Here is a 19,813-nt window from a genome sequence, read left to right on the forward strand (position 1 = left end):
CTTCTCAGCTGACCCTGATAAAGGGCATCGAGCAGGGCAGCCGGGTAATGGAGGTCACAGCATGCGGTGGAGAACAGCACCTGGAGCAGACATAAATATAAACCCTCTGGAGGGAGACTTAACAAGAGGGGTCGTCGCAGAAATTCATCACCAAGGGTTCTAATCCGGCAAACCCTGCATATCGAATGAAGATGGAAATATCAGTCGAGCACAAACCTCTGCTTAATTTTAATGATGTTATATCATAGTTATGCATGTGTTTTTTTGTCAAGACTAATGGGATTAGGAGTCTTTGGTTACGTTTTGATTCTTTTTGGTGGGTTTTTCCAGTTAGATTGGTTTCCACCACCAGTCTAAAACATTCATTTGTAGTCAGTGACTTACCTGTCGGTGTGAAGGTGAGTGTGAGTGTGTGTGTGGCTATCTGTCTCTCTGTATGTGCCCTGCGATGTTCCGGTGACTCTCCAGGACTTGTGCCTCCTTCATCCATACTTGTCTCCAATACTGACAAATCAGGAATGTTCATTTTTATGATGCATTTCCCCACATGCAGGCACAAGCCTGCTTTGCCCTTTGTGAAACCATAATGGTAAACCATCCTCTCCCTGGTTCAGTGTTACAGTGAGGGATACAATGTGAAACAATCCAGCTTTAGAGGAAGTGGTTCACCTCATCAGCAGAAAATAAGAAAACTCTGAGGCTGTTTCTCGGTGTGCTGACTAAACAGAGGCTGAAAAGGTGAATCAGACGGAGGTCAAAGAAGCCACATACAAGCACGAGCATCATCAGCACATTACCAGCTGCTTCTGCAAAGCCTGAAATGTCTCAAGTGGTGTTCAGTTGTTAGTGTGCCAGTTTGTTTGGTTTTTTTTTTTCTTCATCTGCCTTAAAAACACTGTAAACCTGAAGGTTTGCTTTTTTTCTTTGAATAAAAAAATGTAACTTTGCTGTCCGGGTTAAGTGGCCTCAGAGCTGTAAATCCACTGGCTTTTCATTTCATCTGGCTACCAAGTGAAATTCTCAGAGCAGACAAGTGTTTTGAATTTAAAAAGCACATTCATTAAAACAATAGGCCTGTTTGAGCCGCAGCGCTGCGAGTGACACGCCGCTCCTCGCTGCATCGCTTCTTCCCAACAGCGACGGCTTTCTGTCGTCTAACTTTCACAGACAAAAGGGCAATAGAGGAGCACACGAGGAGCTGCTGACACTGGCATCTATGCTGTAATTTTCTCTGGACATCTGTCCTCGGCCACTCCAACCTCAGGGTCCAGCATTAAAACTGAACAGGCGGCTTGCGGTGAACCTGCAGAGTAATATCAGTTGAATTTGCAGCTCCCTTCAGTGCTGCCTTACTTCAACTTCACTGTTTTCATTCACACTACTCCCATAGTGTTGCTTTTGGCCGACACACGCAGCTGTTTTGAGTGTAAAAGCTTGAAAAGCCTGCTGTGCACTACCTGCTCAGAAAGACTGAGTATCAAACTGGGAACTCAGGAGAACATTTATCAGCTAAAGAGTCAGATATGCTTTTGAAGAGGGCCTATTATGATTCCCCCCCCCCCCCCCCCCATTTTGGAACACCAGCAGAATAGCTCATCACGAATTAAAATAAAAGAAGTGGTGGCCTCGAGTTTTGGGGAGTAAGCTTGTGACTGGATGTTAGTGGTTCGAATCCCAGTGTCAACAGGACATAATTGTGGGTTCCTGAGCACACGGTGTAAACATGTGTCGTACCCATCATGCACATCTGTGGTGATGAATAAATAAATGAATAAACCATGGATAATAATAAGAATAATCATGGAAATTTGTTTTTTTAACTCTAACTTACTCCAAATAAGTAAATGCATTTGTTTGTGACTATACTGGGTTTACAAATGAGCAAATAGCTGATGGAAAAAAAAATCACTGCGTCATCTCAGAAAGTAATAATGATAATGTCCCTAAATGTCAAGTGAATGGATCTTTTTTTTTAGGTTTAAAATAGCTCTGATTTCAATACCAGTTGGAAATAAGTCGATGTGTTTTTCTCTGGGACAAGTCATCAGAATGCTGTTTCCAGGTGTTTATGAAAGTTGCTGCTCAGTCGGTTTTGTTGTAGTTAGCTCTGAGGCTGTCATCCTTTTTGCTGCGGCTTCTCACTCAGCTTAAGCACAGTTCAGCAGGAAAATCATTTCAGCCTTTGCAAGTTTGTAACTCATCACGAATCTCATTTTCAGCAGGGGACAGCTCACAGCATAGCAGGGCTTTTCTGTGTATAGTCTATTTAAAAAGGCTGCTGAGGGAATGATTTCTATCCAGTTTGGTCCTTTGTGTTTCTCACAATTTCCTGACTCTGGTGTGAATGTAGCCAGAAGAGATCAACCCACTGAAATGTGTGATTGTCCTGTAAAAGTCCAATTTGCAGAATGATTTCTTGTATTTTCTTTGTCAGGAATAGCGACAAAGGAAAGATTGCTATAGCTCTGCAAAAGTCATGACAATGATACAAACTCATGTGTGTTTTCTTTAGAAGCAAATTCTCCCCTTTGTTCAATATGAGGAGTGCAAAAGCATTTGAAACAAAGCTAGAGTAAATCTTTCAATCTGCAACAAAGCTAGCAAGGTAGATACAGAAATGACAGAGAACTAATATGCATATATAAAAAAAACTGTTTTTTGTGTTTAAGTGTCCTGTGGTTGGTAAATAATTGAAACGAGAGCAGCAGCTCTTGCATTGATAATGCCACAGCAAACTGGGCACACTTTTTTCTTGAGTGGGCAGGAAGTAAATTTTAAATGTGCTTCGAATTTGTTCTTCTCATGCTTTCGGTTTCTAACTGTGTTGTTCATATCTTTTTAAGTGTCGTTCTAAATTGCCTCCTGAAGTGTTTTTCAGTACACAGCTTAGTTTTCTTAACAGCTCTCGGTCTTATATCTTCACAGGAAACCAATGAGCTGGTGGCCATCAAGAAGTTCAAAGACAGTGAAGGTGAGTGAAGGACGGAGGCAGGGAGGGAAGAGGGGGAGGGGAATGGCTTTATCATATCTGTTTCTGATTTTCACACAGAAAATGAGGAGGTCAAAGAGACGACGCTTCGGGAGCTTAAGATGCTTCGCACGCTGAAGCAGGACAACATTGTGGAGCTGAAGGAGGCGTTTCGCAGACGGGGGAAACTCTACCTGGTCTTTGAATATGTTGAGAGGGTCAGTCAGATGATGCCCTCATTGTTATTTAAATCATTTTTTTTTTCAGTTAAAGGTGCTGTAGGCAGGATTCCGCATCTCCGCCATCTTGCTTAGGTTTACCTAAGCAAGATGGCGATTTGACCCATCTAAGATGGCGATTTGAAACCCAGCACAGCCAATCCTGTCCTGTTTTCTCTGACATTAGCCCTTAAGCAAGTTAAGCCACTCCCACAAGAACGTGCGACGAACGCCACTCGACCAATCACGGTTAGAGCCTCATGGGCTCTTCTGATTGGTCAAAGATACCTGGAGCTGTCGAGATTCCTTTTCAGCTCAGAACAGAGACAGATGGAAACGCTGCGCCTTCACGGTAGTGCAATTATACTATACTCCTAAAGGAATATCAATGGATACTCTAACATTTAATCCAAAGAAAACACAGAAAAATTAGCATTGACTAGCAAAATCCTGCCTACAGCACCTTTAATGTCACCACACAACTTAAATATTAGACACTCATGAACTTCAGTATAGAAATAAACATAATCCACTCGGAAATATATAAAAGCACGGGACATAATCTAACTGATTTTACAGCATATGCAACACATTTCCACATAATTTTCAACTACAATGTGTATATACACAAAACACACAAGGTAACGGACTCAGGTATACACAGTTCAGGCCTGATATGATGAACAGTTGAACAATGAATATTTCTTGATCACAGCAGCTGATAGTGGAAGATAAATGTCAAGCAGCAAGTGAACATTTTATCCTCAAAGCTGATGTATTAGAAGCAGGAATAATGTTTGAGAGCGTTTGACAAGGGCCGATTTGTTATCTTCAAAACCACAGCTGTTACGGGGTGTTTCCAGCATCTGTCAAAAAAAGGTTCAAAGAAGGAAAAATGTTGAGGGTCAAGGGTTGTCAAGGCTCAGTGATGCATATTGGGGAGCAAGACTGGCTTATGTGGACCGATCCGGCAGATGAACTCCTGCCTCTGATAGAAAAGCGCATCAGCTCATTGAGAGCTGATCCACCTCTCAACTCCAAAGGATATAAACATCCTGGTGCCAGGTACAGCAGCACAGCTTCAGAGGCGCAGTGGAGGTCAGGTCTCGACAGGTCAGGGCTGTTTGTGCAGCAAATGGTCAAACTGTAAAATATCAGGCAGCTGGTCATAATGTTATGGTCAGAGGCAGTTCTAGATTAATTGGTGCCTGTAAATTGTTGTTGGGAATGCGTGACGTACTGGCAGCCTGCACAGGGTGTCCGCTGCCTTCGCCCTCAGGTTGGCTGATGGTGATAGGGGCAGGTTCCAGAATTTGAGAAGTGGACATCAGGACTGCACATAATTTTATATTTTTTATTCTACTGTATCTGGACTCTAATTTACCTCTAAGTTTCAGCATGTTCAGACTGCTCAGTTAAGTGTAAAAAAAAAAAGAAGAAGAAGTTGCCATGGCAACATATGAACTATGTGGTTGTGAGTAATGGTATTCCCCACTGTGATGCCAGAGTATTCAGCCAAGTGTTTATTTTATGAGAGGTTTTATTTTAGTGCTGTGCTCTAATCATTTAGGATGGTGTCCTACGATGTCCCCTCATGTTGAGGATAGATTTTTTTTTAAAAAAAGAAAAAAAAAATCAAAATGTTTAACCCTCAGCTGTAAAACCGAGCAGCCACTACAGCTAGATGTTATTGCTGTTGGCAGAATATGCTGGAGCTCCTGGAGGAACTGCCCAACGGCGCGCCGCCCGATAAAGTCCGCAGCTACATCTACCAACTCATCAAAGCCATCAACTGGTGTCACAAGAATGAGATCGTACACAGAGGTGAGGAGCTTTTCTTCCCTGCTTTTTTCGTATCTCAAAAAAAAAAAAAAAAATCACATTTTCATCTTTAAAAAAGGAAGATGTCAGCATCTCACATCCACCTGACCGCTGTGTTCTCGTATCCAAGTGGAAGGAAATAAACATGCTTTTATTGATGGCTGCTGTCAGAGGCGGGCTGGGTGTAAACAGATGGGGCTGGCAGCCGCGGCACCGCAGCACCCGGTGTGGTCCGGGCGTAATGAACCAGTCCTGTCAACCTGCTGGGCGGGACGCAGCCAAAGCAAGGGCTCACATGATTTATTACCGTTACCTTTCTTTTCAGTTTTATTTTATTGGTGAAAGGCAGAGAAAACACAGAGAAAGTCATCCAATTTATAGATCACCAGCCTTGGCAGTTTTTCTATACTTTACCCTCCAATTATACTGAGAGAGAAGAAGACAAGAAGACCAAACAAGCCAAATATGAAAAGAAAAAAGAAAAAAAAAACTCATGATTGTGGTCCATAACTACCATAATTACATTTTAAGCAATTATCTGGAATAATCTGGATACAGGCCATGCCTGTTACTGAGGTTGAGAGACAAGAGAGATTTTGACTTGCGACTTTTTCCATCAAAGAAGGAAAGATATTTTGATCAGACGAGGTTCAGTTAACAGCAGGCAGGAAATGGGCACATTTGTATTCAGTCGGCACTTTATAAAAGCAGAAACAGAGAATCAAAAATGCTCTTAAATGGCAAAGTGCTCATGTGCCATCTCCGCCAAATTTCCAGTTGACATTATACTCTGCCCAGAGCCATGTAATGTATGTAGGGACGACTGTTAGCAGATGTTAGAAAGGGCAATACATTACCGTAAGCTCCTCTCAGGAAACGTCAAACAGCAGCCGAGGAATGGATGGGTGGGTGAAGACAGAGGCCAAGACTGAATTATTAATAGAGTTCTCTATACTGAAAACAGACAACTATGTAGAGTTATATTTTGAAGGCACATGTAAGAGGAATATTATCATCAGGGTTGTGTCAGAAAGCCCTTTTCGCATCAGAGCGAGAATATCTGATTTGGGATTTTGTGTTTACTTTGCATGTTCCCCCAGAGTGTGTGTAGTTTTTCTCTGGCTTTACATTTGTATAGATTTGCGTAAATTGTACAAACCTGCAGGTCCATCTGTCTAGGATGTAAACTGCTTGTTGGTGACCATTTTTATCAACAGTAAAAACAGTTACAATCTGTTCAGAGTGCTTAATAAAATGCCTCATTTAGGGGAAGTGTAAAATGGTGGAATAGTGATTCAAACACGTCTGTTTCTCTCTTGCAGATATCAAACCAGAGAACCTCCTCATCAGCTCTGAGGATGTCCTCAAACTCTGCGACTTCGGTAGTTCTTTGGTCCTTATTGCATTCTTCACAACAGCTTCTCCATGTTTATATTGTATTGTTGAGATTTCCAGGTAGTGAAATCAAACCGTCTACTACTCACATTAACCCCATCCTTTATCAAATCAATGCTTTGTTCGTCTTTTCCTCTGCATGTGCAGAATCATTGTGATAACTGTGAGGTTTACAGTTGTATCTGTGATTCAACTGTTCCCAGTTTGCTGTCTTGGGCTCAGTTTACTGTGAAAAATCCCACCAATAATTTGTCACCTTGAAAGTTGTGTATCAGTAAGATCAATTCTGCCAACTGGGAAACAACCAACACCAAGCTCTGTAAAATAAACACTGGCCGTTCAATTCAGATCGGTTTCATTTTCGTAGAGTTACTTTATGGTACTTTAAATATTGTTAGTTAAATAAAAAAGAAATGCCAAAGGTTTTTCTTTAAATGCCTTTGGAAATACTCGGCACCTGATTAAAAGAAAAAAAGAAACCAATAATGTATTATATTGATCTGCCTTTTAGCATTTGGAGAGATTCTCAGGTGCGTCTTCCACATTTTGATTATCATTTGAGAAATCACACGGTCAGTTCGCTCTGCATAGCTGGCTCAGGCAGTCCGACTGAGTCAGCCGGGGTGAGATTTGTTTGTTATTCACTGTTGGAGCTGGCGTTCTGTTTATTGTGACTTCTCATGCTTAAAAATGGACTCCCTGCACAGCAGTTATCTCAAGCACAGTCTGGGACGGCCCGCAGTGGAACAACTAATAGAGGCCGGTCGCGTGGACAGACGGCCACGTTGTCCAAGCACAGCGTCCTGTGTGTGACTGCCTCAGCGTTATCACACCCGAAGAGCTGCATGTCTCCGTACTAATCTGTGTGATCTATGTTAATTCCTGTGTTACTCCGCTTCAGGATTTGCTCGTAACCTGTCTGAGGGAACGGATGCCAACTACACCGAGTACGTGGCCACGAGGTGGTACCGCTCGCCCGAGCTGCTGCTGGGGTGAGTCTGATGGAGGCTGATGGAGAAGCAGAGGGGCGTAGCGCGAGCAGTCATCCACACGACTGTGCAGATTTTAATTCACCGAGAGAGGCCGATATGTCTGATTTTCTAAAGACGGTATCAGAAACAGACTTAGCAATTCATAATTTTTATTTTAGGTTTTTTTTTTTTCCCTTTCATAATGCCGCCCACGATGCTGGTGTCCCGATCCAGCTCTAATTTCCCCCAAATTTAACTGTCACTGTCAAACTCTCTGTGATGAACCACTTTTATGATGCTGCAACAAAGACAAAATAAATAATTGAAGGCTTTGGTTCATAATGTCCATTGTTGAATTATTTGTGAATCATGTTTTTTTTTTTTGGAGTGTGATATGTAACACTTTGAGATGTCGGATAAAATATGAGCACCTGTTAAAAAATTCATCCCATGTTCCTGAAAAGGTTTTTTTTTCTTCTTTTTTGTTCCAAGTGAATTGTTTCATAACTCTAGTTCCACTAATTTGTTACATCCATCCATCCATCCATCCATCCATCCATTTTCTACCGCTTATCCGGGGCCGGGTCGCGGGGGCAGCAGTCTCAGCAGGGATGCCCAGACTTCCCTGTCCCCAGACACTTCCTCCAGCTCCTCTGGGAGGATCCCAAGGCGTTCCCAGTTACAGTGACATTAAAAAACTAAATCCTCATATTTAAAACCAGGACCATCAACTGTCACCAGACACCACCACCATCGTCACCATCATCTAAACTCATCACAAAAAAACTCCCACATGGTTGCAATTTTCTAATCATTTAATTCGTCATTAAATCAACAGTATATTTACAACAGTGTAAAATAGGTGAATTTGTGTATTATTTTTATTTTTATCATAAATTAAATTTGTGGAACTGGTTACTTATACAGACGTTCAATATGAACTGTCGTAACTCCAGTCCTGACCCGTCTACCCCGTGTCTCATCAACCAAGAGCAAAAAGTAAATGCATAAATGAATGAAAATCACTCAAACATAAAGATACTGAAAATTACTGAACTAAATGCAATGCCACTGTGTGTACAGATAGAAGAGCGACATTGTGATATGTGCAGCATCAGATATGTTTTTGGCACAAGAGAGTAATTATTCAGGTCATGATGCATTAGGAGGCAGTTACAGGATCGCAGATCTGTATTTTCAAGAAATTTCAAGAAAAGTCCCCAGATTTCTCAAAATTCACCCAGTTTATTTTTAGAGCTGTAAGTCAGTGTCGAGTGGCGGACGTGAGGATAAATGGCCAACAGGGTTAGATGATATATCCCTCCAGTACGTAGCAAAGACGTGTTTTCCATGGATTAACAAGAGTTAGCAGTTTGATTTCATGAGATTAAAGGAGACTTACGTAGTTATATTCTTAATATTATATAATATTGCTTGCACTTTTTTGTTTTTATTATTATTATTAATATTATAGAAATGAGTTTACGCACCATGTGTTGCTTTTGATTTCTACATCACTCTCTACCTACTACACGGATTAGTAACTGCTGTTGGATTTGTTGTTCCCATTTATCTAAATTCCTAATAATATCCCAGTTGGGCGGACAAAGCAAAATTAAAGATACACGGTCTGAAACTCGTGGAGGCGAAAAAACAAAGGGCTACTCTGCAGTTCACCTCAGCCAAACCGAACTACTTCAAGTCTCGTTCTTCCTATTTACAACTAACAAAGGTTTCCTTGACAACTCCTGTTTGTAGCCTGTAACATTTATTAAAGCTTGTATTTTAATTATAATAATTAAAAGAAATCTACATAGTTTTTTCCAGAGTTAATGTTTTTTGGGAGAGAAAAATTAAATTTGTACACTGGGCTACGTATGAATCTGTATATTTCCCACGGCACATAATGGACTGGTGTCTTCAAATGAACAAATCTGAGCCGACAAACCTTTTGTGAAGTGCCTCTTTTCACTTTTTGTGTAACGTCTCCACTCAGATCTCTGGGAAAAACAGATGATTCACCAGCTTTATTATGACCTGAACAGTCACAAACACGCCCCATCCTGAAGATCAGACTTCTGTTTCGCTGTTGATTTCTCGTGCTTATGTTGTTTTGGAGCTTTTGCTGCATCGAATGTCCATCGGAGCTTGGAGACAGCCGAGCGTCATCGAGCCTCTCTGCTGTAGCCTGATTTAGTAGATGCCCTGGAACATTTATTGAGACGGCGTTTGAATGCCGCCCACTCAAATACTCTCTCCCACCAACACCAGCGCTCCTGTGCTGCCAGATCTCTCACCATTTCTCACCAGACTCCTCAGCTCCGCTCCTTCTGAGATGACCATCTCCTCCACGAGCCGCTCCATCAGGAACGCCCGTCGTTACTTCACATCTTCCGATCCTCCTCATTCTCTTTCCCACCATCATCCATATCACCAAACCGTCTAATTATCAAGGTCTTTGTTGGCGTTTCTCACATGAGTGATGTTTGTTGTGTTTTTCTGGATCCCAGGGCTCCCTATGGGAAGGCTGTGGACATGTGGTCTGTGGGATGCATCCTGGGAGAGCTGAGTGATGGACAGCCGCTGTTTCCAGGGGAAAGTGAGATCGATCAGGTTAGTGGAGATGAAACAGGGAGTTCATTAAAAACTTTCTTTTTTTTTTTCCGCTTTGTGGGGTTCTGTGAATTAAAAGCAAACGTCATGACATGAATACACACAGACAACTCATCAGTTAATCGAAGAAGAAGAAAAAAACCTTGCAAATTAGTGAATTGATGCACACAAACAATCACTTTTAACCTCGGCCTCCATAAGGCTGAATGGATTAGGCGTGCAGTTTAGCTTCCGAACCATTGTAATGGGAAATTTATGGGAACAAGTGCATCGTTTTCAGGTCATTGCACCGAGACACATTCTGTCCTGATTTCGATCATTATCGCCTCTTTCGCTGATATAGCAGTACACAGGAAAGCGCGAAGGCCAGAAACATCTCATCCAGCTGTTTTCTTTTCATGTTCTGGTTGTCCATCAGGGCAATAAAAAAATAGTCTTATCAAAATATCACCCGTCTTTTCAATATCAAAAGAAAACGACAATAATGCTGACTTCAGCATAATGCATCAACCGTATCGGACTCATATTTTACCATAGTATCATAAACGCCATGCATTATTTTGTCATGTTATGTCATGTTGATGATAACATAACAATGTTTTTCGTGTTCTAATGTGAAAAACTTTTGCAAAATATTAACAAATTTCATCACAGAATAATGTAAAAGATGGCAATCTGTTTTCTCCTCTTATGAGAGGATTTGGTCTTGTAATAAGACTAACAGGGCTCGAGTCCAGAAAACTATAATCTTACTCATTATTATTTCCTGTTGTCGATGCATCTCATTTCCTGCTCCATGATAAGAGGACATAATTATTCAGAACAATGTCAGAGCCCATAAAGTCAAAACCATAAAGTTATGGTGAAACTGATGAATGTTTCTGTTGGACTGGGTTGTTTAGTGCTGCTCAGCTCGTCTGTCTGGATGTACGTAGCATAATAAGCGGCGCATTATCATCATGTGCCATCATGTCGTGGAGAGGAAAACAGCTACATTCACACATGCTTTTACAAAGTGGTGCGACTAATGTAGGTGCATAACTTGATATATGATTAAGTGGCTGACCATTGTGTCCTCAACTAACAGGAAAATGGGATTGTCTTAGGATATCGTGATCTTAATCAGGAGTTTATTTTTGCATGGCTGGTGGGGAGGCAAAAATATCCTCAAGGTCGATCATGTCGCTTTGCTTTATTTTATCACTGAGTCAAGTTGTCATGGAAATATACTGCAAAAGGCCACCATTACATTTCCTTTTATTGTCTACAAATAGACTTTCAGGTGAACGTTGTGTCAACAAGCTGATTGCAAAGTCACAAAATGACTGCAAATCTTGAGCCCATATCATAAACTTAACCTTTTGTGAATGTTTCAAACTGTGGAAGGAGGATTCCGCACATTGTGCTCTGGTTGAAGGAAAACTATCAGATGCTGTTTCTTTTTATCTGCAGCTTTTCACCATTCAGAAGGTTTTGGGGCCTCTTCCCGCTGAACAGATGAAGCTCTTCTACAACAACCCTCGATTTCATGGGATCAGGGTAGGAACACATCGCTTCTGCTCTTCTTCTTCCTCCTCCTCCTCCTTGTCTCTGTTTTACCTCTTTCCCTTCTCTCTCGCAGCTCTTTCTCTTTCTACATTTCTCTCTGGTTCTCTCTTTTTGTGGCAGTGTTCCCAGCACCATGACTGAGTGGATTGCTATGACTCATGAGATAGGTGGTTGGTGTTCAGCTAAGCAGCAAGAGAAAATGTCCCAGAAGGCCGAGCAAGACTGTGTGTGTGTGTGTGTGTGTGTGTGTGTGTGTGTGTGTGTGTGTGTGTGTGTGTGTGTGTGTGTGTGTGTGTGTGTGTGTGTGTTTGTGTGTGTGCGTGCACTTTGTAGTTTGTTTTGTGTGATCCAGTGATAGATTTCTATGTGTTTTGAACTGCAAGCTACTTTCTCCTGATAGGAACATGGAGTGTGTGTGAGTGTAAATCCTAATAGTAAACTTCAATGCACAGAAAGAAGCAGGTTGGACCGAAATCTTATGCAGTGTCTATGTGTGTGTGTGCGTGTGTGTGTGTGTGTGTGTGTGTGTGTGTGTTGTGCCAGTTTCCCTCAGTTACTCATCCTCAGACTTTGGAAAGACGGTACCAGGGCATCTTGAGTGGCTTGATGTTGGATCTGATGAAGGTAATATATAGCAGACATTTATCTCCATCCGTCCACTTTTGTTCGCATTCAGGGCTTCAGAATGAACATTTGGATAATTGCATATTAGGTGCAATTTTTGAAATTGTCGAAGAAGGGGAGGGATGAAAATGCTGTTTTCATTATTATTATTAACTATGAGAAATGTTCCTGGCCCCTTTCCCTCCAGTAAATCACATCTTGGTTGTATTTATGAATAAAACCTGAGTCAGAAGTCACTGAAATACATCCAACTCCTCCCATGTGGATGTCTTCTCTGACCAGAATCTGTTGCTGCTAAACCCCACCGAGCGCTATCTGACGGAGCAGAGTTTGAACCATCCAGCCTTCCAGCCTCTGAGGCAGGTGGAGAGAGAGCGGCCTCCTCCGGCGTCGCCCAACCCACCTCGCTCCTCCAAGAGGAAAACACACCATCATGGAGAAAACACGGTTCCTACCAGGTTTGACTTTGTTTCTCTCGCTGAACGCATGTATTCACATGGAGAGAGAACATGCAAACTCCACCATGAAGAGCCTTCAGAGCCAGGTCTGGTCGCTATGAGGCAGAAGTGCTAACCACTAAAAAGTCATGCGCCTTCAGTTGATTTATTGTATTATTTCAAATTATTAGTGCTGTCAGTTTTAATTGCATTGATCGCAATTTAATTGCATTGATCGCAATTAATCGTGATTAATTCATGGAGAACTGTCAACAATTAACTTTTTGAAAGTAGAGATTAATTGCAATGAAGAAACTAATCCTCATAAATCAGTCCCAATGTCAGGAAAAAACACTATTATCCTCTAGTTCTTTTCTTTGACCCAATTGGCAGACCTCAATGGATTAATCGCGATTAAAATTGACAGCACTACAAATTATATAAGTTTAGCAAAGGCCCCAAACTCAGGAATTGTAGAGAATATTCTCATTGAGAAAGTCGGTAAATCACATGTAAACGCTTCCAATTTAAAGAGACCAAATCAATACTTCAGAGGTTCTTTAAAAGTCCAAATGTTGTTTGGACTTTCATTACTGACTAGTAGCTAATAGCTAATGGCTGTAGCATGAACAAAATACAGTTTTAATCTCATATTACGTAATCCAAATGTGCCTTCCTCTGCTCCTCCAGGAGTCACACGAAGAGTTCAAGCCGACGCTCCAACAGCAAAGAATGCTCCAGCCTCCCGCGGCACGGGGACCTCCATCACCTCGGCAATGAGAATTTCCTCAACGGCAACAAGCTGCCTCCGTCCAGCCTGAGCCCCACGCTCCACCACAAGGGCCAGTACATGTCCCAGACCCTCAACCGCTCCCCCTCGTCCAACAAAGACCTGGCCAACAACAACCTGCCGCATCTCCTCAGTCCCAAAGAAGCCAAAAGCAAAGAGTTTGATTTCACTTTGGGACCCTCCGCAAAACTGTCTGAGCAGGGACACGGGGGGAAGTACGGCCACGGCAAGTCTAGCTCCTCGTCTCGCTCTCAGCAGCAGCAGCAGCAGCAGCAGCAGCAGCAGCAGGCCGGCCGCCACACCTTCCTGGAAGGTAAAACCAACACATTGCAGTCTGGAGGAGAGAAGCAGCACAGCAGACACGCTCACAGTATGGCCGACTCCGCCCACGGATCCATGTCGTCGTCCTCCAAGAGTTCAGCTTCTTATCTCAGCCTGTCTAAGAGCCACAGCGCGCTGAGCGACGCCAAGTCTGTGGGCAACCTGAGCGACGGCCGGCTCCACCCAGACGACCCCAACGCCAACGCGTCGGGAGTGGTGGGACCGGGGGCGCGCTTCTTTCCTGCCAGCTGTTTGGACCTCAATGCCCCCCCGGGCCCGCCGGGCCCCCCGGGCAGCCCCTCCGCTCGGCACAGCGATCGATCCGGGCACAGCCCCGCCTCCCGTGGCAGCGGCAACCCCCGCATGGAGAGCAGCACGCTGGATTCCTCATCCCGACACAAATCCAGACATAAAGCTTTACCGCCAGGTAGGGTTCAGGGTCAAATGTTGGTTTCCAAGTTCATGATTCGTGCATCAGCTAGAATTCATAAAGGTAGGGTCCTGAAGAACACTGCTAAATGCCAAGTGTGGCAAATTCAAAGGGAATCCAGATAGACGTCAACTTATTGACATTATGAAGGAAACTAAAAACTCCTGCTCCGCAGCTTTGCGTTCTTGTTTGTTCATGTGTAACCAGTGAAAGCTGCAAGAAAATGTTTCATTTATGCACCACAGATCAAGGAAGAGCATCAGTGTGTGAAGCACAGGGAGCTTTCTTTGTTTTTACATGTGCACAAAAGATAAAAGCCCAGCAGAGGATCTCAGGACAAAAACACAACCAAAGCCCGAACACAAAGACAAAGCTCAACAAATAAGTCGCCACTCCCAAAACAAGACAAAACTAAAACAACAGCGTCTTTGAAAACAGAGAAGACTGAACTGGAGAGTAGTTACAAAACTGGCCAAATCAAAGCAAAAGAGAAACAAAACATGGAATCCTGAGAATGAGATGTAAAATGTGAATAGACCTGAAAACGAAGTGATCAGTTGAGATCACATGATCAGTCGGTGGAGTCTGACCTCTCCTCTCTCTTCCAGAAGACGCCGGTGCTCCAGAGCTTTTAGACCCCGGAGGAGCGGGGATGCCCTCCACCCACACCCTGCCTTCTCCACACGAGTCCTACCATTACGGCCTGGGCTACACCTCCCCCTTCTCCTCTCAGCAACGGCCTCAGCGCCACTCCATGTACGTGAGGAGGGAGCGCCACCGGCCGCACGGGGTCGAGGCCGGCATGGCGGGCCTGCCGGCTCCGGGGCAGGCCATCCCCACGCGGGCCAGCAGCCTGCAGCTCCTCTCCCCCCAGCTGCAGCACCGCACCACCCTCACCGGACACTCCGTGAGCTCGTCCAGGGAGGACTGCACCGACGACATGACGAGGGTTAGTGGCCGCTGTGCTGATCGCAGTCAAAGCTTACTTTAAGTAATTGACAAAAAATATATAATTTCAATACCGTATTAATGCAAATACCAAAACATGACTTTCCTCTTGGGAAAAAGTGAATGCACTCCTGGCATCCGAAGCTAGTGATGGTTCCTTTAGCAGAAATAGCCTTCTTGTAGGCGTTTTGCAGTTGTCCGCCGGTTTCTGTACAAATTATGGTCTGCGATTCATTCCCATGCAAATTATTTTCAATTACAGGGTTTCTGAGAGTTTATTGCAGATTTAGATCCATTCTTAGCTTTCAAGACAAGAAACATTACATATTCTTCAAGCCTCGTCGGCAAAAATCATGTATAGAATAATAGCGTCGGATGGCTGCAACTTAGAGATAAAGTACAAAGACTATAAACCCGAACACGTTATTGCTGTGCTGGAAAGAAAGGACTCGAGGAGCAGGCGGGCACACAAAAAGGCGAGCATTAATTATTAAGTGAAATTTCAGGAACAAAAAGGGCTTCTCACTGTGAGGGGAACTAAACCAATGTCAGAAATCAAGCATAAACAGGGTAAACAGCTGGAGACACAGGCCATCAAACTGAGGATTCACAATGAGGTGCAGCTGACAGCAGGCAAAGCGTAATCGGGGGACAGGGCACTGAGCCGGGCACGGCAATAAGAGACAGAATGTAAAACTGGAGACACGAAAAACAGGAAGCAATGGTTTTTCCATGAGGGGAAAACAGTTAAAAACAAAACCTGAAAACAGGGCAAGGCAGAAAACCAAAACACCAGGACCATACTAGACAAGATAAGGCAAAGTATTCATTATTATTTTCAAAATGAATCATATATTTTGATTGGTTATCAACACTGTGGCCAGATATGTTATGAAAAAGGTTCTTTTATCTTTTATCCATAAAAAATTTTTAACAAACAATGAATCGATGTTGGCAGTGTTAATGATGATGAGAATGTTTCATCGAAAGCCAACCATTAAATAAAAAAGGATTAAATCTTCCCCCTTTCTGAGGAACAAATAGTGGAATAATGTCCGCAGGATATGCATTTCCGATCTTTGTGTGTGTGTGTGTGTGTGTGTGTGTGTGTGTGTGTGTGTGTGTGTGTGTGTGTGTGTCCCAGGCTGATGCGTGCTTTCAGGGACTGTCAGTGTCTCACATTGTCATTGCCACTGCTTCACGCTGCTTCTCCAGTCTGCTTTGACCCGCACCTGTCCGTCTTCTCAACAGAGTGAGCAGCCCCCTAAAGACATGAGCCATCCTTGTGCACCCATCAAAGACTCTACGAGGGACAACACTGCTGCTTTTCATACACAGCGCTCTAAAAACGAGGTCCGACCCTGCGAATCCTCCCTCACCAGTTCACTGACAGCAGACTGCAGCTGCTGGTTTCCACAGCTTTATCTGTTTCTACAGCTTCATTGCACGTTGTGGCTGGTATCAATGTAGCGCCGCTGAAAAGCTCCAAGACTGTCCTGAATGTCTTGGTGACAGCTAACGATAAGCGATGACGTGAGATTAGATGAAGTAGTTATCAACCACCATCATCAACAAAGCTGAGAAACTCATCTGCGCTCCTTGTGTGTTTTTTAGGTGGGGATGTATCACGACCCCCATAATGACGATGGAGCTGCTTCGAAAGAGAACCGGATGATCTTTACAGAGTCCATGCCTCGGAGAGTCGGCAGCTTCTATAGAGGTATACAAAGAAAACATTGGCAGCGGTGACAGGGAGGATCACTGGGTGTGTTTACCGTGATCCGGTCCCTTATTGCGCCACATTTAGTGCTGCTGTTTGATTATCGTTTGTTCTTTAAAAATGACCAGTTGTTCCTAAAATAACTGTAACTATGTATGAATCACATTTTAAATTCAATATAATTTGTCAAAAAAAGTTCAATGATCATATTACGTAGATAATACATGGTGATGAAAATGTTTTGGATGTGCTTTTAGTGATTGTTTCAATTGTGATATAAAAAAAAATCAAATGTTCACTGGTAAACAAGTCTGATATCTGATTAAGTAACACTGGACTGTCCAAATGGATACTTTCCAAATGTTTGTTTATTTGCCAAAATGTTTTGCATCTTTCAGAAACAATATTAATGGAAGGCTTTGGAACAACATTGATTTGATTTTAGATTGGTTTATTCAAGTTGGCTAACTAGATTAAGAAAATGACATGAAGTTTATGGTGGGGGGGGGGGGTCTGGAAATTTAAAACGAAAGATTACATGAAATGAAATGTACAGTCTAGGTTAAGTGAAATCACCTTCGCTCCATATATTATTTTCCCTGCTCCTCGTGTCTGCAGTCCCGTCTCCCAGGCCAGACAACTCCTCTTCCTTCCACGACGGCGTTGGGCAGGGCCGAGTGCCCGGCGTCTCGGGTGTCCCCGGAGACCCCGTCGTCCTGGCTAATCACTCCAAACGCCAAACTGCTTTCGACTGGTAAGGACGCGTTACTGACCCGTGTTCATGCACACCTCATAATCCACAAAGAAAAAAAAAAAAAAGAACATGCATAACATTCACGTTCTTCTACAATGGTTTCAAGGTCTTTCCCCACACCGATGATATACTTCCATTCTCCGGCGCGCTCTAATCATGCAGTTGTAACTGTGAAGCACTTTCCATGTTAAATATGGAGGTTATCCTGCATGTCATCATCTCCGACATGTTTTCATCACTGTCACACGAAGGCCTGTCATTAACAGTAATTAAGAGCAATACGATTTGTCAGGATGTCTCTCCAGTGTTTCTGTGAAGATCAATGAAAATGTTAACTTTTTTCATCACAGCGTAAAGTTATTTGCATTGAACCAAGACAATTTTTTTTTTCTTTCATCCACTATTAAACTATCAAAATCCTAACCCTGCAGAGTTTTAGACTTTACATGCTGCTGATTTAAAACGGAAAAGATTTTTGAGCAGATTTTCAACCTTTTGTGCGCAGGACTGCTGCAGAAGCGATGGTCATGAACCCCCCGGAGCCCACCAAAGAGAAGGAGAAACAAGGCTTCTTCAGAGCCATCAAAAAGAAGAAGAAGAAGACACAAATAGTAAGACCTTTCAGGTTTATTTCACTGTTTTACTCTGAGTTCATATTGCTTTCTCTTCTGTATTAACTGTTTATTGCACCTTAGAAAACGCAGATTTTGAGTGTTTTTCTGAGCACATTTTTATCCATGTATTTTATGTGTTAGACTCTACAAAAGGAATATGTGCACCTCAAGTGAGAAGAATAAACTAGACAAGGGGTTTTCTGAACTTTAATAGACTGAAACTCACTGTTGCCAGTGTCTGATATCTTTACCAATATTCATATGTAACCCCTGCGAAATTTGGGGTTTTTCTTATAAAGGAAATTCATTGTGTGCGTGTTCTGGTTGCCATGGAGAAGTATTTGCTTTGTCATATATATATATTTTTTTGGTGCGTGTGTGCAGTTCAAAAATCAAAGAGTCTTTTGTTCACATTTTATTTTTCTTCAATCAGATCATTTCCAATTTAATTCTGTTAAAACATTTTAAGAGTATTTTTGTACAGAACTTTCAGTGATTTATGTTTAAGGGGTTAAGACATCCAAACAAAGGGGAAAAGATTTAGACTCAGGGCGCTGACCTATCAACGGGGGTTGGAGAAGCGCTACATAATCGGGGGCTCATCCGGGATGCGGTGAGGAAAGAGGCAGAAAAGCTGTGGACCGCCTGCAGGGCTTCCAGCCCACCCACTTCCTGGGAGGAGGGATGGGCTCGGGCATTGGGAACGCTTCTCATCAGCAAGATCCAGACCGCCTAACGAACACGTTCAGCTGATGCCGCCCCCGAAGGTGTCTTGACACGGTGGTGGAGCCACCCTCTCCGTCCACCAGCCGGTGGAGAACATCGATAAAACTTTCTGCTTCGACAAGGTTGAGTACAACATCTCTTTCCGCACTCTGAAGCTGACCACGCCCACTCATGGTGACCTCAACCACTTGGTGGCAGCCACCATGAGCGGGGGTGACCACCTTCTAGTGCTGCTTCCTCGGCCAGCTCAAGGAAGCTGGCTGTTAATACGGTGTCGTATCCCAGGCTGCATTTCTTCTTGCTGGGCTTTGCCCCGCTGACCAGCCGCAGCAGCCAGCATGACTGGGTTTTCACCGTCCCCAAGCTCACCCGGAAAATGTTCGACTCAAAGAACATGATGGTGGCCTGCGACCCTCGCCATAGCTGCTACCTGCAGCTATGGCAAGGGTCGCCTACAGCGACAGCTCGCCTACAGCGACAGCTCGCCTACAGCGGCCGCCATTTTCAGGGGTCGCATGTCCACATGTCAGAGAGATGGACGAACACATGCTGAACATGCAAATCAAGAACAGCAGCTACTTCGTTGATTGGATCCCCTACAACATCACGACGGCTGTGTGCGACATCCCTCCACGTAGGCTAAAAATGGCTGCGAACTTCACTGGGAACAGCACCGCCATCCAGGAGCTGTTCAAAAGAATCTCTGAGTGGTTCACCGCCATGTTCCGCCGTAAATCCTTCCTCCACTGATGCACCAGAGAAGGCATGGACGAGATGGAGTTCATGGAGGCTGAGAGCAACAGGACAACCTGGTGTGCCAGTACCAGCAGTTCCAGGACGCCACGGCTGAGGAGGAGGGTGAGTTCGAGGCCAAAGAAGACTTGGCCTGAAGCGCCTCACACGTTTGTTTTGAAT

At 43.5% G+C, this 19,813-nt stretch overlaps 1 protein-coding gene and 1 pseudogene across 5 annotated transcripts in view; both read left to right on the forward strand.

The window, feature by feature from the left end:
• cdkl5 (cyclin dependent kinase like 5) overlaps positions 1 to 19,813 on the forward strand; it is a 41,722-nt gene that overhangs the window by 16,968 nt on the left and 4,941 nt on the right. For 3 of the 5 annotated variants that reach the window (XM_030103865.1, XM_030104011.1, XM_030104159.1), the window contains exons 3-17: positions 2,926 to 2,971; positions 3,050 to 3,186; positions 4,890 to 5,010; positions 6,330 to 6,389; positions 7,304 to 7,394; positions 9,884 to 9,986; positions 11,439 to 11,525; positions 12,078 to 12,158; positions 12,441 to 12,616; positions 13,286 to 14,133; positions 14,745 to 15,085; positions 16,336 to 16,437; positions 16,699 to 16,804; positions 17,423 to 17,558; positions 18,064 to 18,169. In XM_030103865.1, coding sequence (XP_029959725.1) covers positions 2,926 to 2,971; positions 3,050 to 3,186; positions 4,890 to 5,010; positions 6,330 to 6,389; positions 7,304 to 7,394; positions 9,884 to 9,986; positions 11,439 to 11,525; positions 12,078 to 12,158; positions 12,441 to 12,616; positions 13,286 to 14,133; positions 14,745 to 15,085; positions 16,336 to 16,437; positions 16,699 to 16,804; positions 17,423 to 17,558; positions 18,064 to 18,169 — 2,541 coding nt within the window. The remainder of the gene's footprint in view (positions 1 to 2,925; positions 2,972 to 3,049; positions 3,187 to 4,889; positions 5,011 to 6,329; positions 6,390 to 7,303; positions 7,395 to 9,883; positions 9,987 to 11,438; positions 11,526 to 12,077; positions 12,159 to 12,440; positions 12,617 to 13,285; positions 14,134 to 14,744; positions 15,086 to 16,335; positions 16,438 to 16,698; positions 16,805 to 17,422; positions 17,559 to 18,063; positions 18,170 to 19,813) is intronic. The other 2 variants (XM_030103927.1, XM_030104090.1) reach the window with 2 other exon arrangements.
• On the forward strand, positions 18,792 to 19,788 carry LOC115397776 (tubulin beta chain-like; annotated as a pseudogene).

This window comes from Salarias fasciatus, chromosome 1, assembly GCF_902148845.1.
Source record: "Salarias fasciatus chromosome 1, fSalaFa1.1, whole genome shotgun sequence".
Classification (NCBI taxonomy): Eukaryota; Metazoa; Chordata; class Actinopteri; order Blenniiformes; family Blenniidae; genus Salarias; species Salarias fasciatus.